General features: G+C 48.6%; 1 protein-coding gene across 1 annotated transcript; it reads right to left on the reverse strand.

Moving 5' to 3' along the window:
• On the reverse strand, nucleotides 414–1,632 carry LOC8082920. Its single transcript, XM_002453456.2, has 2 exons — nucleotides 1,112–1,632; nucleotides 414–971 (listed from the first exon to the last, which is right to left on the reverse strand). Exons 1-2 carry the CDS (start codon nucleotides 1,323–1,325, stop codon nucleotides 700–702), a joined length of 486 nt encoding a protein of 161 aa, XP_002453501.2. The 5' UTR covers nucleotides 1,326–1,632; the 3' UTR covers nucleotides 414–699.

Below are 18,796 nucleotides of genomic sequence, written 5' to 3' on the forward strand. Positions count from 1 at the left end.
GAGGTTAGCTGGGTAGAGAGTTCCACGGAGCAGAAGATAGCCTTTGCCGGCAGGGTAACGGTAACCAAAGGAGAAGGTACTTCCATATCCTGGGAGGGGCTGGGTGGGCCCGCCGAACCAGCAGCTCGTCGGCGACCGGTTGAAGGAGGCTCTTCCGATGGTCGTCGTCGTCGTCGTCGCGTCGGCCATCCGTCTCCAGCCCAATCCGGAAAACGAATCGTCGTCCGCGTTCCCGTACCAACGAGCTCCGATCACGCGGCCGCGGCGCGGAGCCATTAACCCGGTTAGCCCCGTTCAGACGGCACCCTCTTTTTCCCCCTAGCCACGAATTTACCGACACTTTTTAACCTTTTACTTTTTCGGTGTAGAAATTTCGTGTGAACGGGGCCGTGTACTACTGTAGACCAACCACGTTACAAGTCGTGCTCAGAGACTTTGATTTTTTTTTTCCTCTTCGGATAAAATGGCAGCATATTTACAGAGCAGAGCTTCCTTCCTCGCTCATCAAACGTTAAAAAAAACACAAATATATATAAAAAAAAGAAAAATACTAAAATTCTATTAACAAAATCCTCCTCGGTTCTGCAAGAGGATGAACCTCCCGAAGTCAACAGCCTGCCTACCGATTACCGAACGACGCTAACGGCGAACGAACGAAGCAACCAATCGAGCTGGTCCGCCGGCCGGCCGGCCGGACGGTCAGTAGGAGCAGGTGAACCGGTGCGCGGAGCGGTCGCGGAGCATGCCGCGGTAGAGCGCCTCCCGGTTGGCCGGCATCAAGCGGTCCTCCGACCCCGCCGCGTCCCTGCAGGTGGACGACGCCGACGACGACGACGCGGCGGCGGTGGAAGCAGGCGGGTGGCGGCGGGCGGGCGGTGCGCCCTCATTGTCGACGACGTCGGCCGCGAACCGCACCCGCCTCTCGCCCCTGCGTCTCCACGCCTTCGCCTTCCCCCCGCGCGTCCGCCTCTCTGCGCATGCAGCAGCAGCGAGCAAGGAGCAGAGCTGTGAGAAATAGAATCCCGGTCCGCCGCAAGCAAAAACAAGCGCCGCAAGAGCCGAGGAGCGGCGGCAGCGGCAGAAGAAGAAGAGGGACGGGTCTCGTACGTACCTGACGACGACAAGAGGCATGGGCGCAGGGCGGCGTGCTCCGTCGCGCCCTCCTCCAGCTCCGTCTCCGTCTCCGGCTCCGGGTCGGCGGCGTGGGAGAGGTGCGCGCGGCAGAGCGAGAAGATGACGAGGGAGCCGGAGAACGCGACGGCCGTGGCGGCGGCGAGCGCGAGTGAGCCTCCCATCGACGACGACGACGACGACGACGGAGACATGGATGGCGTTTCCGCGGTCAAGCCTCGCGCGGTAGGTGGTGGGACTCCTCTCCTCTCCGGACCTCTCTTTTCTAGCCGGTGGGCGGGGCGGGCGGCGTGCGCTCTCGGCTTCCGCTTTCCTTCTCCTTGACGGCTGATGACTCGCTGCAGCTGGTCCGCTTTGATTTCTCGGGACGGGGACGGCGCGGCGGTGCGGTGCGGTGCGGGGGAGCCTCTGCCGCCCGCGGGAGGGGGGGTAATAAAGGCGCGCGCTGGCTGCCGTGCGGTCCCGACTGGGTCCTTTAAACTCCAAGGTAATTACGGCTAATCCCGATGTGATGTGCTTTTCTTTCGAGTCATTCTCTGCGGGGGTCTGGCTTGCTTTCAAACAGAACCGCGCGGCGAGCTGGAGGGGGACACAAAAATCGCGGACGGGCCTGGCTGGCGCCTGAGGTGCACGCGCCTGGCTTTGATGGTCGTCACGGGCCCGGCCGGGTCGGCTGCGCCTGCGCCGGCGCGGTTTTGTTCTCAAGTTTTAGCCAGGCACGAGATAGGGGTGATAGTTTTGTTTTGAAAACTTTTGGTGGTGGTGTTGTTGTTGATGTGTTTGCCTATTTTACTGTTCCCTTGGGCTGTAAAAATATCAAGTGATTTCTCTCCCACGTTTCAGGATTTTTCCTTTCCACGGTCGTGATGCTAGACTTGACCAATTTGATTTGTCGGTAAAATTGTGGCAGCATGCACCTGCTTTTTCCTATTTTGTTGATGAAAACACCATTGTTTTCACGTGAAAGAGCATCTAGGCCCTTAGTGATTTCGGTGATTAATGACATTGTTAATTACATTGACTAACGTGTGTTTTGCAGAGGCAAAGTCATAGGTAAGGTCATGGTAAATAGGTACTCAATGGACAGGGACGTACATGCCAACTTAATAGTGGAAATCGTTTCGGTTTTCAAAGGATGGGTGGACATCGTCGAGACTAGACTAGGTCTAAGTGCCATATGGTGAAGAAGGGCACTTAGAGTAGTTTAGGACTTTGTTTTTCCTTTGACCGTACTATTAAGAGGGGTTTTGATCTAGTAGCTTGACTTAGGCAAGGCTTTAGGTTTAGGTGTGGTGCACACTTGGTAAACCTAGCACTAGGCAGCTCAGAGATAGTCCTTAGATCGAGAGGAACAAACTTCGTGTTGGAGCGATCGCGTTTCGACGAAGTTTGGGTGCCCAAAGGGGCACAGGACGCTGCACCGGACGCTCTGTGAGTGCGTCCGGTGAGGTCCTTAGCCGTTGGAACAGGCTAGTGCCTAGGGTTAGGCACCGGACGCTGGCACCGGACGCACCAGGCAGCGTCCGGTCCCTTACCCAGGGAGCTTGCGAGGTTCTCCTAAGCACCGGACTCTAGCACCGGACACACCGGGTAGCGTCCGGTCCCATGCGCAGGGAGCATGTAAATTTTCCCTTAGCACCGGACGGTGCACCGGACGCTGAGAGCTAGCGTCCGGTGACCTGTCAGAGCGAAGTACAGTTAGCCGTTATGCAGCACCGGACGCTCGGTGCAGTGCGTCCGGTGCAACATAATGTGCGTCCGGTGACCCCGTTTTCTGTGAAAAACGGTTGGCCGAGCTTTGGACTTGGTGGATAGTATTTATACTCCTCCACCTCGTCCATGAGATCTCTCTTGCCCATTTGAACATCAGAGAAACTTGTTGTGGAGCAAGAGAGTTGCAAGAGCCTAGAGAGGATTGAGATTGGAGTGATTTCTTGAGAGAATCCTTCTCTAGTGAGTTCCAAGAGTCAAGTGTGCATCCACCACTCTCTAGTGCCTTGTTTGGGTCAAGTGAGAGTTCTTTGCTTGTTACTCTTGGTGATCGCCATCACCTAGACGGTTCGGTGGTGATTGGAGGCACGAAGATCACCCGAAGTTCGTATGGGTGGCTCGTGTCAAGCTTGTGAGCGGTTTTGGGCGATTCACCGCGACGGAGTGTCGAAGAATCAGCCCGTAGAGAGCACTTGGTCCTTGCGCGGACCAAGGGGGAGCAAGACCCTTGCGCGGGTGCTCCAACGAGGACTAGTGGAGAGTGGCGACTCTCCGATACCTCGGCAAAACATCGCCGAGCATTTTCTTCCACTACTCCTTTACTTTCTAGCATTTACTTTGTGTTTTTACATTCTTAGAACTGCCATGCTAGAATAGGATTGGAACTAGGTTGCAAAACTTTTTATCCGGTAGCTCTCTAAGTCACACTAGGCACAAGGGGTTGAATTGGAGCTTATAGGTTGCTTAAATTTTTAGAGAAGCCCAATTCACCCCCCCTCTTGGGCATCTTGGTCCTTTCAATTGGTATCGGAGCCTAGTGCTCATTATTTAGGCTTCACCGCCTAGAGAAAGATGTCTAACGGGGATGGACCGCCACCCATGTTCGATGGGGATGACTTCCCGTATTGGAAAATACGGATGGAGTCATACCTAGAGGCATGCGATATAAAGTGCCTAAAAGCCGCGACCGAAGGGTTTGCCCCTCCGGAAAGAGCCACCGCTCTTACTCCACAAGAGCAAGAAAACGAGAAGTGGAATGCAAAGGCCAAAAACCACATCTTTAGAGGTCTTTGCAAAGAGGTGTTCAACCGTGTTCGGAGTCACAAAACCGCCAATGAACTTTGGAAGGAACTTTGTGCGCTCCATGAGGGAACTAAGAGTGAACGCGAGGAACGGTATCACCTAGTGATGAACAAGCTTAATACTTTTGAAATGCTTCCTAAAGAAAATGCTAATGAAATGTATTCTCGCTTGAATGTCATTGTAGAGGAGCTAAATGGACTCGGGCTTACACAAATGAGTACGGCGGATGTAGCAAGGAAGATACTATGTGTGCTTCCCATTGAGAAATATGGGCACATAGTAACCGTGCTTCATCAAGGCGATCTTTCCACCGCTACACCAACCACCATATTGGGAAAGATCAATGCTCATGAGATGTACATGCACATGAATCCTCAAGATGGCTCCTCATCGGCCAAGAAAGAAAAGAAGGACTTGGCTCTCAAAGCTTCTCACAAGAGCAAAGCCAAGAAGATTGAAGTTGAGTCATCAACTTCAAGTGATGATGATGCATCTATTGCCCTCATGGTGAGAAGGACCACAAAAATGTTGAAGAAGCTCAACAAGAATGGAGTCAACTTTGACTCCAAGAAGAAGAAGTTCTTCACAAGTAGCAAGAGGAAGCCCATCTCCGAGATGGATTGCTACAATTGTGGTGAGCTTGGTCATCTTGCTCATCAATGTCCAAAGCCCAAGAAGGACAAGTACAAGAAGAAGAACAAAGAGCAAGATGACTCAAGTGATGACGAGAAGAATGACAAGAAGCAATACAAGAAGAAAGGTGGCAAGAAGAAGGAGCACTACAAGAAAAAGAATGGCAAGGCTTATATTGTTGGTGATTGGCTCACCGACATTGAAAGCTCAAGTGGTGATTCATCCGGCAATGAAAGTGATGATGAGAAGGTTGCCGCCATTGCCATTGATGCTCCATCACCATCATCTTCACCACCATCTACATCCTCTACACATCTATGCCTTATGGCTAAGGGTGACCGGAAGGTACAAAGTGAGGATGAGAGTAGTGAGAGTGATAGTGAATATGAATCACCTTCTTATGATGAACTTGTAAAATTGCTTAACAAATACACAAAAGTCATAAGAAAGACTAGATGTGAAAATGAAAAGCTTGAACTTGAAAATGAGACACTTCTAGCAAAGCTTAACCCTAGTGATGAGCTTAGAGAACAAAATGAGATCATGACCACTAAGCTCAAGGAGCTCAAACTCTCTCTAAAAGAGCTCAAAGAAAAACATGATAAACTTGAGAGTGTTCATGATGAGCTTATCACTAGATATAGAGCAATGAAAGAAGAACTAACAACTCTAAAAGCAAACTATGACAACCTAGAGATTGCTTATGAACTTGCAATTGATGAAACACATGTTGCTACTAACAATGTTGCTAAGCTTGATGTAGCCACATCTTGTGATGACTTACTTGTGGAGAGCACAAGCAAATGTGTTGATTGCAAGGGCAAGAAAGTGGTAGTGGCCGAGAACTATGAGGACACTATCAAGCTCAAGGATGAAATTGTCATGCTCAAGAAAGAGTTGCAAGATCAAGCCAAGCACAAGACAATTGTGATTGAGTCACTTGATCAAGACAAGAAGCTTGCATATGAGAACAAGTTACTCAAGGAAGAAAATCAATATCTTAAGCTTGGTTTGATGTATGACAAGCAAGAAGAAGATGAGACATTCATCTTGGATGAGTTAGCTAGCAACAATGACCCAATCATCAAGAAGCTAACTCAAGAGAACAACAAGCTCAAGAAAGAGAAGGAACACCTAACCATGGGGTTAGCAAAGTTCACTAAAGGGAAGGACCTTCAAAGTGAGCTTTTCATGAACACCGTCATGAAGATGGACAAAAGTGGGATTGGCTATAAGGCTCATCAAACAAAGCTCATCAAATCTCTAGCCACTCATGATCAAGCAAGCAAGCCAAAGCCAAAGAGATGTTTTGAGTGTGGTCAAGAAGGACACTTTGCTCATGAGTGCAAGGCACCACTACCACCACCCTTGCCCAAGCATGCAAGACCATTTGCCTTCAATGCTCACTACATTGTAAGGAAAGACAAGAGTGGCAAGGTCAAGGTTAGCTTCATGGGGCCACCAAACAAGCAAAGGCCAAAGAAGATTTGGGTGCCAAAGCAACTAGTTGAGAAGGTCAAGGGCCCTAAGCAAATGTGGGTCCCTAAATCTCAAGCTTGATCTCTTGTGTGTAGGTGAACTACAAGACCGGTGGATCACATTGGGTAATTGATAGTGGTTGCACTCAACATATGACCGGAGATCCCCGGATGTTCACCTCTCTTGATGAAGATGTTGACAACCAAGAGAAGATCACATTTGGTGACAATTCAAAAGGGAAAGTCAAGGGTCTAGGAAAAGTTGCTATATCAAATGACAACTCCATCACCAATGTGCTCTATGTGCAATCTTTGAGTTTCAACTTGCTCTCGGTTGGACAACTTTGTGATCTTGGATTTGAATGCCTATTCAAGAAGAAGGAAGTAATTGTGACCAAGGAAGATGACAATGAAGTGATATTCAAAGGCTTCCGACACAACAACTTATATGTAGTTGATTTCTCATCAAATGAAGTTAATGTCAAAACTTGCTTATTCACCAAAACTTCGCTTGGGTGGTTGTGGCATAGAAGGTTAGCACATGTTGGAATGGGCACACTCAAGAAGTTGATGAAGAAAGAATTGATTAGAGGCTTGAAGGATGTGACATTTGAGAAGGACAAGCTTTGTAGTGCATGTCAAGCGGGCAAACAAGTTGCAAACACTCATCCAACCAAAGCCTATCTCTCTACTTCAAGAGTGCTTGAGCTACTTCACATGGATTTGTTCGGACCAACCACATATGCTAGTCTTGGAGGCAACAAATATTGCTTGGTCATAGTTGATGATTACTCACGGTACACTTGGACATTCTTCTTGCAAGACAAGGCCGAAGTTGCATCAATATTCAAGAAATTTGCAAAGAATGCCCAAAATCAATTTGATGTGAAGATCAAGAAAATTAGAAGTGACAATGGCAAAGAGTTTGACAACACCAACATTGAAGAGTATTGTGATGAAGTGGGAATCAAGCATGAGTTCTCCTCAACTTACACACCACAACAAAATGGGGTTGTAGAAAGAAAGAACCGGACATTGATCACCTTGGCAAGAACAATGTTAGATGAGTACAACACTTCGGAGAAGATGTGGGCCGAGGCAATCAACACCGCATGCTATGCATCAAACCGGCTCTTTCCTCACAAGTTCCTAGAGAAGACACCATATGAGTTGCTCAATGGGAAGAAGCCCGATGTCTCATTCTTTAGAGTGTTTGGGTGCAAGTGCTACATATACAAGAAGCGCCAACACTTGGGAAAATTCCAAAGAAGATGTGACATTGGCTACTTGGTTGGCTATTCATCAAAGTCCAAAGCATATAGAGTTTTCAACCATGCCACAAAGATGGTTGAAGAAACATTTGATGTTGAATTTGATGAAACTAATGGCTCCCAAGGAGCAAGTGATAATCTTGATGATGTAGGTGGTGAACCATTGAGGGATGCCATGAAGAACATACCGGTGGGAGACATCAAGCCAAAAGAAGATGATGATGATGTACAAATCATTGAGCCACCATCCACCTCACAAGGTCCACAAGATGAAGACAAGGATGTGAGAGATGCTCATGAAGACACCCAAGTTACTCATGAGCAATCGGTGGCACAAGCACAAGATGTTGATGCTCCCCAACCAACTCCTCAAGTGGCACCAAGAAGAACATCACATCTCCTCCAAGATCACTCTCAAGATCTCATCATCGGGAGTCCATCACGTGGTGTAACTACTCGCTCTAGACATGCTTTATTTATTGAACATCACGCTTTTGTGTCTCTTGAAGATGAACCAAAGACTATAGACGAAGCTCTTCGTGATGCGGATTGGATCATGGCCATGCAAGAGGAGTTAAATAACTTCACTCGCAACCAAGTATGGACACTTGAAGAGCGACCCAAAGATGCAAGAGTGATTGGAACAAAGTGGGTCTTCCGGAACAAGAAGGATGATCAAGGCAAAGTGGTGCGCAACAAGGCAAGACTTGTGGCAAAAGGCTTTTCACAAGTGGAAGGTCTTGACTTCGGTGAAACCTTTGCACCGGTGGCAAGACTTGAAGCAATCCGTATCCTACTTGCATATGCATCTAGTCATGATATCAAGTTATTTCAAATGGATGTGAAAAGTGCTTTTTTAAATGGTTATATTAATGAGATTGTCTATGTTGAGCAACCCCCCGGTTTTGAAGACCCTAGGTACCCCAAGCATGTCTACCGGTTGTCCAAGGCTCTCTATGGTCTCAAGCAAGCTCCTAGAGCTTGGTATGAGAGGCTTAGGGACTTCCTCATTGAGAAGGGCTTCAAGATTGGGAAAGTTGACACAACACTCTTCACCAAGAAAATGAATGGGGAAATCTTCATTTGCCAAGTTTATGTTGATGATATTATTTTTGGCTCTACTAATGAAGATTTTTGCAAGGAGTTTGGTGATTTGATGTCCAAGGAGTTTGAGATGTCCATGATTGGCGAGCTATCCTTCTTCCTAGGATTTCAAGTCAAGCAAATGAAGGAAGGGGTTTTTATCTCTCAAGAGAAGTATACTCAAGATCTTCTCAAGAGATTCAAGATGATGGATTGCAAGCCAATCAAGACTCCCATGGCATCAAATGGGCATCTCGACTTGGATGAGGGAGGTAACCCGATTGACAAGACTCTCTATCGTTCCATGATAGGAAGTCTACTCTACCTCACCGCATCTAGGCCCGATATTATGTTTAGTGTGTGTATGTGTGCAAGATATCAAGCAATGCCTATGGAATCTCACTTAATTGCGGTCAAGAGAATTCTTAGGTATCTAAAATACACACCTTGCCTAGGCTTGTGGTATCCCAAAGGTGCAAGATTCCAACTTGTAGGCTATTCCGATTCGGATTACGCCGGGTGCCGGATTGATAGAAAAAGCACATCCGGAGGGTGCCACTTCCTAGGTAGATCACTTGTCTCTTGGATGTCAAAGAAACAAAATAGTGTTGCCTTGTCAACGGCCGAGGCGGAATACATAGCCGCCGGTGCTTGTTGTGCACAAATACTCTATATGAAACAAACTTTGCTAGACTATGGAGTAGTACTAGACAAAGTACCTTTGTTGTGTGACAACGAAAGTGCCGTAAAACTTGCAAACAACCCGGTTCAACACACCCGCACAAAACATATTGACATCCGCCACCACTTCCTTAGGGATCACGTTGCTAAAGGTGACATATCCCTAGAGAATGTGGGAACGGAAAATCAATTGGCGGATATCTTCACAAAACCCCTAGATGAAGCTAGGTTTTGTATGTTGAGAAATGAACTTAATGTGCTTGACATGTCTAACTTCACTAAAAGATAAAAGTTGTGTGTTGAATCTTGTAAATAATTTTTGCTTTGCATATCATGCATGCTAAAACTAAAAATTCAACTTGCATGTAGGGCTTGTCTAACATGGTTAAGATAACCCCCTTGAGTGTGTGAAAAAGCTTAACCTTGGATCAAACTTGACAAGCATTAGTTTACTTTCAAGAATTGCACTACAACTCATTTCATATGCATTCTTGTTAGTTGATCTTTTCTTTTCGGTTATTCATTGAGCATCCGCTGTGTTTGTCCATAGATAGGGGGAGCATTCCAAGCTCATTATGAATTAAACCCCTAGCTTTATGGCCATACGATGCTCCTTGGTGATTTTCTCGAACTATTTTCTTAAAAAAAAAAATCTACTAAGCCTATGGCTAATTATTTGAGAAAACTTGAGGGTTTGAGAGATGTCACTCATACCAGTTCCATTTAGTGTTTAGTTGTCTGCTTTTGAAGATGGAACTTGGTTGGGTCAAAGTCGGACGTGTTGCTTAGTTGAAAAAGTGCTCAGAGGAGCACCGGACGATGCACCGGACGCTGCCTCTGAGCGTCCGGTGCTGTGAGTGCGCCAGACTGCACTCACCGGACGCTGGAACAGTATCCCTGTTGCGTCCGGTGCGGTGCGTCCGGTGCTCACCAGGCGTCACCCGAAGCACCGGACGCTAAAGCCAGCGTCCGGTGCCCATCGTCCGGTGCGATGCCAAAATGCAAACCTCTCTGCGCACGAGTCCGGTGGTCACCGGACGCGTCCGGTGCAACATAAAGAGCGTCCGGTGACCCCGCGGCGGGCGCATAAAGCCCGCGCCCAGGGGTTTCGCGCGACCGTTTTTCCCTTCCCTCTCCTTCGATCTCGCCGAGCCGCGCCCTTGCCCCTCGCCCCGTGCCCTAGCGCCGCCGCCGCCGGCGACCTCGTCGGATCCCGGCGCTCTTAGAAGCTCTCCCCGGCGCCCAGATCCGCCCCGAAGTCTTCTCCATTCTCTTCCTCGCACAGATTCAAGTCTTCTCGCGAGTCTTAGGGTTTGGGTGAGTTTCAAATCCCCTGCTCTCAAGGTGCTTGATCTTATGTGTCTAAGGCAATTGATTTAGGTTTTGATTCCGATTTCAATTGTCTCCACGTTGCAGCACCTTGAGGAGAAGTTTCGCGTACTCCGGTGGTTGTCGATCGAGAGATTTCATCCGGAACGCGTCTCGTCCGTGGATCGTAAGCCGTTCGCGTTCGTATCTTATCTATTCTTGTAATCCATAGACTTATCTCATCTCTAGTTGATACGATTGCTTATATAGACCTTATCTTGTCGATTTTCTGCAGTACATTGTTCTCCATTGCCGGTCAGTTGCGTGTTGGACACTTGAGTTGCTATGGCTCGCACCAAGAACGTCAGTGGACCGACAGCCGGCTCAGGAGGTTCTCCAGGAGGGGATGGTGGAGGTGATCCTCCTCGTCGGTTCTCAGCGGCAGAGAAAGGCAAAGGAAAGAAGCTGGCCACCAAGAAGCGGAAGGCCAGTGACAGAGATGCAGAGGTCGCAGAGGCAGTTGCAGCAGCGGCTGAGGCAGCCGAGAGGGGTGGTCGCTCTGGTGCTTTGAGGATTGTGGATGATCTTACGCCGCGTCAGAGGCGTGCAGTGCTTGAGGCAGAGGCTTTCCATGGATCCCCTCCAGGGACCGTGACGATTGGAGGACAGAGGGTCAGGCTCGTGGTTAGGGATCCGGCTCAGGAGGGTCCAGACACTGAGACAGAGACCCAGACAGAGGGTCCAGCAGAGGGACAGGAGCAGGAGCAGCCACTGAGGAGGTCGACTCGTGCTCGTACTCAGGCCACTCCCCGGACTGGTACGCAGGGTCAGTCCGCCTCCACAGCTCGAGCCACTCCGGCTAGAGGCACTCCAGCTTCCCGCCAGAGGCCAATCAGGATCCACAGGGATCTCACCCTTGTGTCAGCCAGAGAGATCCAGCAGCTGCGGTTCGTTCCATTTCCGACTTGGTTTCCAGCTGCCAGGGATCCCAGAGCCGGTGCCCGCTTCTACACCGTAGTCCAGGAGGACATTCACGAGGCATTGGTTCGCTCTCAGTCACAGTTCAGGGAGCACAGGGTGATTGACCTGGAGATTCTCGGGAACGTGGTAGGGGCAGATATCCGTCAGTATTTTACTTACCTCCACGGTCTCCCAGAGCTGCTAGCGCTTCCAGGTACTTATTGCGAGCAGTGGGTCAGAGAGTTCTATGCGTCAGTGTGGATTTCTCCAGATCACACCTATATCCACTACGCACTGGCGGGGACAGATTACAGAGTGACAGCTCAGAGGGCTAGAGAGGTGCTTGGACTGCGAGCCTCTCCCACCAGGATTCACCAGCTGTGCTACGGGAACGTGGATCCTCCTCGTCGTCCTCACGGTGGTGAGATACCACCAGTTGACTTCGTGGCTCCATGCTTCCGAGCACCTTTTGGGGAGGGCTCAGCAGGACAGTGGCAGACTTGACTCGCCCAGCCAGGATCCTCGACTTTGTGTTGAGGAAGACTCTTCTTCCCAGAACAGGCTACAGAGACGGTTTCACTCGTATGCAGCAGTGGCTTGTCGCTCATCTGATCTCGCAGATAGAGTTTGACTTGTGGGATCTTATTGTCTCAGAGATAGAAGACACCATTTCAGAGAGCTTCAGGGGCCGGCGTCAGTTGCCCTACGCACATTGGATCACCCTTCTTATACTCCGTGGTAGGCCACTGCCCCTGCCAGCTCACTTGCAGAGGGAGTTGACAGAGTCCGACACCGTCTTCCCCCACTACGACCCCCGACAGATGCTGGGAGCGCACCACGACCTCAGAGGTGCTCCTCCTCCTCGTGCTCCACGTAGACCGGTGCCCCCACCTTCTCCTAGGGGCACCCGCAGTACAGCGACAGTTGCGGAGACAGAGGAGCAGCAGGATACAGCTATTGGCGCGTTTGCAGATGCAGAGGCAGAGGGCGAGTTTGACTTCGCCTCAGACAGTTCAGATGACGACTATCAGCCGCCAGTGACAGATCTCCCTCCCAGAGCACATGACCACGAGGCAGGCGGTTCTTCGAGTGCTTCAGACCCTGCTCTGCTTGCTATATTGGAAGGGATGAGGGCAGATCAGCGCCGTGCCGCTGAGGAGCAGGCGAGGCGTGACAGGGATCAGGCTGCCATCAATGCAGCCATGCAGGCCAGGCAGGATGAGCTCCAGCGTCAGCTACTCACCTTTCAGGAGCAGCAGCTTGCTTTCCAGGCCCAGCAGACAGCGATGATGGCCGCTCTCATGGCCGCCTCCGGGATTCAGCTACCGCAGATACAGCTCCCAGGCACGTCGTCCGTCAGGCCCCCTACTCCTGCACCTCAGACTCAGAGCCCGTCTCAGCAGCCGCTTCAGCTACCAGCTCAGAGTCAGCCATTTTCGACGCCTCAGCACCAGGTCTCTCAGGGTGCTATCTCTTCAGGCTTTGAGCAGGTACCGCAGTTTACTCCTCTCCGCTCAGGCTTCACTCCTCAGTCAGCTTCAGCGTCGCAGCTTGTGTGGGACTCACAGACAGATCCGCACCTCAGCTTCACCTACAGTGCTCTGACTGGTGACCCTACGCCTCCTCCTCTGCAGGCCCCTGCAGTCTTTACGGCGCCAGTTACCACTACAGAGCTTCTGTCGTCGTCCGTAGCGTCGTCCGAGCAGCTTGCACCATCTACTGCCGTACCAGAGACGACAGCTACAGCGACCGAGTCCGTGCCAGCTTCGTCAGCCGGACTCGAGCAGTCAGCACAGCCTATGACAGCGCCAGAGCAGACCCGGACCGTTTCTCCAGCACCTGCAGTTTCAGAGGGTCACTCCACCTCCTCCGCCTCGACGGCCGACAGTTCCGATGATGCAGCTCGCTTCGTGGCCGCACCGAGGGTCTCCTCTGCTCCGCCTCCTCCACCGGCTTCTTAGGTTTTTGGCGCTTGATGCCAAAGGGGGAGAGAGAGTGCGTATGAGAGAGTTAGGAGTTAGGGGGAGCTAGTGCGTATGAGAGAGTTAGGAGTTAGCGAGAGCTAGAGAGGAAGTTTATTCTTTTGAGATACTTTCTATGTGTGCTACTTCATCATGCATCATGTTTACTTTTATACATTGCACTTGTGTGAGATACTATGGTTTATGAGACATGATTTGAGCTTAACATGATATCTTAATGTCTTGTGTTTTGGCTCATATTCTCTTTTGCTTCCGCGTTTCTACTTCGATGTAACTATGAGTCTTATATTTATATCCTGTTGTATATCACTCACATATTTGGATGCAGGGTATTAGATTTGGTTGATGTAAGCATGACTTATTCCTTTGTTCTTATTGTATCATGCTTATTGAAACCAAATCTCCTTGAAAACCTCAACTCTTTTCATACTCGAGGTTGTCATCAATCACCAAAAAGGGGGAGATTGAAAGAGCATCTAGGCCCTTAGTGATTTCGGTGATTAATGACATTGTTAATTACATTGACTAACGTGTGTTTTGCAGAGGCAAAGTCATAGGTAAGGTCATGGTAAATAGGTACTCAATGGACAGGGACGTACATGCCAACTTAATAGTGGAAATCGTTTCGGTTTTCAAAGGATGGGTGGACATCGTCGAGACTAGACTAGGTCTAAGTGCCATATGGTGAAGAAGGGCACTTAGAGTAGTTTAGGACTTTGTTTTTCCTTTGACCGTACTATTAAGAGGGGTTTTGATCTAGTAGCTTGACTTAGGCAAGGCTTTAGGTTTAGGTGTGGTGCACACTTGGTAAACCTAGCACTAGGCAGCTCAGAGATAGTCCTTAGATCGAGAGGAACAAACTTCGTGTTGGAGCGATCGCGTTTCGACGAAGTTTGGGTGCCCAAAGGGGCACAGGACGCTGCACCGGACGCTCTGTGAGTGCGTCCGGTGAGGTCCTTAGCCGTTGGAACAGGCTAGTGCCTAGGGTTAGGCACCGGACGCTGGCACCGGACGCACCAGGCAGCGTCCGGTCCCTTACCCAGGGAGCTTGCGAGGTTCTCCTAAGCACCGGACTCTAGCACCGGACACACCGGGTAGCGTCCGGTCCCATGCGCAGGGAGCATGTAAATTTTCCCTTAGCACCGGACGGTGCACCGGACGCTGAGAGCTAGCGTCCGGTGACCTGTCAGAGCGAAGTACAGTTAGCCGTTATGCAGCACCGGACGCTCGGTGCAGTGCGTCCGGTGCAACATAATGTGCGTCCGGTGACCCCGTTTTCTGTGAAAAACGGTTGGCCGAGCTTTGGACTTGGTGGATAGTATTTATACTCCTCCACCTCGTCCATGAGATCTCTCTTGCCCATTTGAACATCAGAGAAACTTGTTGTGGAGCAAGAGAGTTGCAAGAGCCTAGAGAGGATTGAGATTGGAGTGATTTCTTGAGAGAATCCTTCTCTAGTGAGTTCCAAGAGTCAAGTGTGCATCCACCACTCTCTAGTGCCTTGTTTGGGTCAAGTGAGAGTTCTTTGCTTGTTACTCTTGGTGATCGCCATCACCTAGACGGTTCGGTGGTGATTGGAGGCACGAAGATCACCCGAAGTTCGTGTGGGTGGCTCGTGTCAAGCTTGTGAGCGGTTTTGGGCGATTCACCGCGACGGAGTGTCGAAGAATCAGCCCGTAGAGAGCACTTGGTCCTTGCGCGGACCAAGGGGGAGCAAGACCCTTGCGCGGGTGCTCCAACGAGGACTAGTGGAGAGTGGCGACTCTCCGATACCTCGGCAAAACATCGCCGAGCATTTTCTTCCACTACTCCTTTACTTTCTAGCATTTACTTTGTGTTTTTACATTCTTAGAACTGCCATGCTAGAATAGGATTGGAACTAGGTTGCAAAACTTTTTATCCGGTAGCTCTCTAAGTCACACTAGGCACAAGGGGTTGAATTGGAGCTTATAGGTTGCTTAAATTTTTAGAGAAGCCCAATTCACCCCCCCTCTTGGGCATCTTGGTCCTTTCATCACGTTCACATGCTTCATATCTATTTCTAGCCATGAAACAAATGGAGTGATCCAATGTCTATTTTTTTCGTTGACGCTAAAACAGGACGAATAAAATTTCAAACAGTATTCGTTGATCCAAACTGTCTTTGGTTCGGTGCACGACAAAAGGTGTGAGCAACCATGTATGGTTTTGATGAGGTTAACACTCTACTTATCAGCAAGAACAAAGTCCGAAGCATATCAACAAATGATGTAGTATTCAACAGATTGGCCTTAGATATTAGTTGCTCCTCGATTGACCTTGAGCTTAGAGCATAAGAAACAAAGTTTTAGTACCTCAACACAAGCTCAAGGTCATTAGTTTTTAGTAATGTAGTTGGCATGCTTAGTATGATATCACAATTGGCAAAGTAAGTGAGGCCTCAACTTAATGATATGTTGCTACAGTTTATAGATACTCAATCATAGGTGGCTGCCAATGAAACAAAAAACAGATAGAAGAAAACCGAGATCATGTCCCATGGTTTGATTATAGTCACGAGAATCATATACAGAATGGACAAAAAACAAATTGTAGCCACCTCAGAGTTTATTTTTCATGTTGAGTCATTGGCCAAATAGATATCAAGAGTTTGAACATCACAGGCATATCAAGAAATTGAACATCAATCATATAAAATTTAGATGCTTCCACACAAAGAACACTCACAAGAATCGGAGCAATGGACTTAAGCAAGACGTCGCTGCCACACCATAGGGTATTAGGGTGCTCCTCCAGTGCCTAGGGTCACACATATCTGAGGGGGAGCAAATATAAACATGTAGATCAGAAAAAATAGCGCCCAGATCTAAGAACATGAACCCTGATATCAATGGAAGACAAAATCCACAAAGGATTCAACAAAAATCACCGCACGGAGAGAGGTAGGAGATGGAGCAGGTGTGTCAGAGCACCAGAGGACCAACGCGAATTCGCCGGTGGAGGTTGACCGTATAGGTCAAGTGAGCTCAATGGGGAAGAAGAGGAGAGAGCGCACCAAACCAGAGGAGGATGGAGAGCAACAAAATGGGGGTGGTAACCCTAGCCAAGGCCACAGGATTACAAGATCTCCCACGCAAGCCGAAGTCGTTCCCGCCAAGCATCACAGCGTCTAGATGAGAACATAATTGCAAAGTTAGATGGGAATGGCAATTGAGAAGGCATGCCAGTAGAGAAAAAAGAAGTAAAAAACAACAAGTAGGAAAAACATCGTTGCATACTTTTGGAGGGACCACCGCGGTCGCACCATTTTCAAGAAATTAAAGGTCGTAGTGCCTTCTCGATCAATTATCATTTCGATCAAATATAAAATGATGATTTAAATATGGAAAAAAAACATAAATTTCCTCTCGAACAAAAGGCTGTATAGTGAGCATAATTCCTCGAGAAAACACTGTGCATTATTTCTTGATTAATTGAATATTCTGCTGATGGGGGCCATTTGTTGACGTCAATCCCAAAGGATTGTTTGGCACCACAAAGGCACAAAATAATAAAGCTACAAACCGCCCCAGCAATAAAATAAGAAGACTTGTTCCTAGCTAGGGTCAGGGTGAGAGGTCGGTCTCCTTTGCTGCGGTTGAACGGTCGTCCATGCATGAAGCATGCATGATAATAATTTGTTAAACGATGAACGGAGCAGGAAGGATACCGAGTACCGACAGCATAGGTGTACTAGTTAGTGTTATCCATACAGCAGCTGCATGCACTTGATTTTGTTCTGTTTTGCACGGTGGCGCGGAATCTTCTCATCATCTCATGGATCGTCAGAGTAGTTCCCACTGGCTTCGTCGTGCACGTCTTCGTTGAAAAAAAAAGTCTGTTCAACAAGAACGGCAGAAACTCTGAGATGTGCTAGTATAGGTACAGCTAAAAGTCAAACAGCCTTAGCTTTGTGTCGCTACTCGGAACGCATGCATCTCACATGCATGCATCATTAGAAATTTCACACTGCTTTTGTGTTCTCCACTGTGAAAGCGGGTCATATCGTCTCTCTATCTACTGTACGTAATGATGAGCACGTATTTGATTAAGGAGAAACAGAAGCTTACAAAAACTACTATCATAATAAGGAGATATATAAGAATAGCTTAATTATAACCAGGACCCAAAAATAAAAGAGGGAGAACAAAACAAAACCCCACGCAGTAGTAGCGGCAGGTGGTGATCGATGTGGCCTCCCTAAAAGAGAGCCGAGAAATTCTTTGAATGTAGCACACATGTACACTCCTAAGATTTGGTCTCATCCAACCTGACCTCACCTGGACATATAATCAGCATACCACATTGTCGCGTTAGTGCAGAAAGCAGGTAGGATTTGTTCTGGATTTGCCAAACCGAGAGAGAGACTTCCTTCCTTGTGAGTTTTAGGCCTTGTTTAGTTCACTCTGAAAACCAAAAAGTTTTCAAGATTCTCCGTCACATCGAATCTTATGGCACATGCATGAAACATTAAATATAGACGAAAACAAAAACTAATTACACAGTTTAGCTGGAAATCTCGAGACAAATAGTTAGTCCATGATTGGATAATATTTGTCACAAATAAACGAAAGTGCTACAGTACCGAAATCTTTTCACTTTTCGAAACTAAACAAGGCCTTACTTTGGAAAAAAAAAAAAGGAATTGGAGCAGCACGGTGGTGTAGTACGTGTAGTACTAGGTGGCATCCATGCGGCTGGACGTTTGAGCGCCAGCGTCCACCTGTTGTGTCGTTTTTTTTTTGTTTTACCGGCGTGCAGCGTGCTTGTGCTTCGTTCCTCTCTCTGCTCGTGCTGGTGGCAGACGCCAAAAACGCCCCCGATCGATCCGTGTCCCAGTCCCAGTCCCAGTCCCAGGCAGCTGTTTCCATTTCAGAACGTGGTTGTCGTCCGTCCGTCCCGAGTTTTGTCGCGCCTTCGCATGCAGCCATGCCCATGCAGGAGTTGGCGCTAGCTTGCTAGGCGTCAGGCCAGGCGTGGCAAATATCCGTCCCTCTAGAAGAACTACGCACACGTTTCCTGAGAAGGCGGTCAGAGTCGGTCCTCCCCTGCTGCCTGTCGTCGGCGCCCTGAGGCTCACCAAACACGTAAACGTACAGGTACCACTCTACCACTACGGACGGAGTAGTACACGTATACTCCTACTAGTCCACACGGTACACAGGTCGACCTGGTCCTGCGCCTATTTTCGTCATGTGTTATGTCAGTTTAATTATTTCGTCAGGTGTTGTGTCACAGTTACAGATGGACTGGGACTTGCACAACACATGAATGGGTTAGTTTATCTCGGCTGGGTCCCGTTTGGATTTCTACTAGGGATCTTAAGAATTCGGATAAAAAAAACAAAACCTTAGAATCCTAGAATTCTTCCAAACAGTCTTATACTCCTCTAGGTTGGTAAAAAAAAAGTTATTTTAGGCAATGATATACGTAGTCTTCAAAACATAACTTTAACTTT

The sequence above is a fragment of the Sorghum bicolor genome, chromosome 4, assembly GCF_000003195.3.
Source record: "Sorghum bicolor cultivar BTx623 chromosome 4, Sorghum_bicolor_NCBIv3, whole genome shotgun sequence".
NCBI classification, from domain to species: domain Eukaryota; kingdom Viridiplantae; phylum Streptophyta; class Magnoliopsida; order Poales; family Poaceae; genus Sorghum; species Sorghum bicolor.

Coding starts and splice junctions, on each gene's coding strand:
- LOC8082920 (XM_002453456.2), bottom strand. CDS start 1,325: ATGTCTCCGTCGTCGTCGTCGTCGTCGTCGATGGGAGGCTCACTCGCG. Junction 972..1,111: donor ATGCCTCTTGTCGTCGTCAG/GTACGTACGAGA, acceptor CTGCATGCGCAG/AGAGGCGGACGCGCGGGGGG.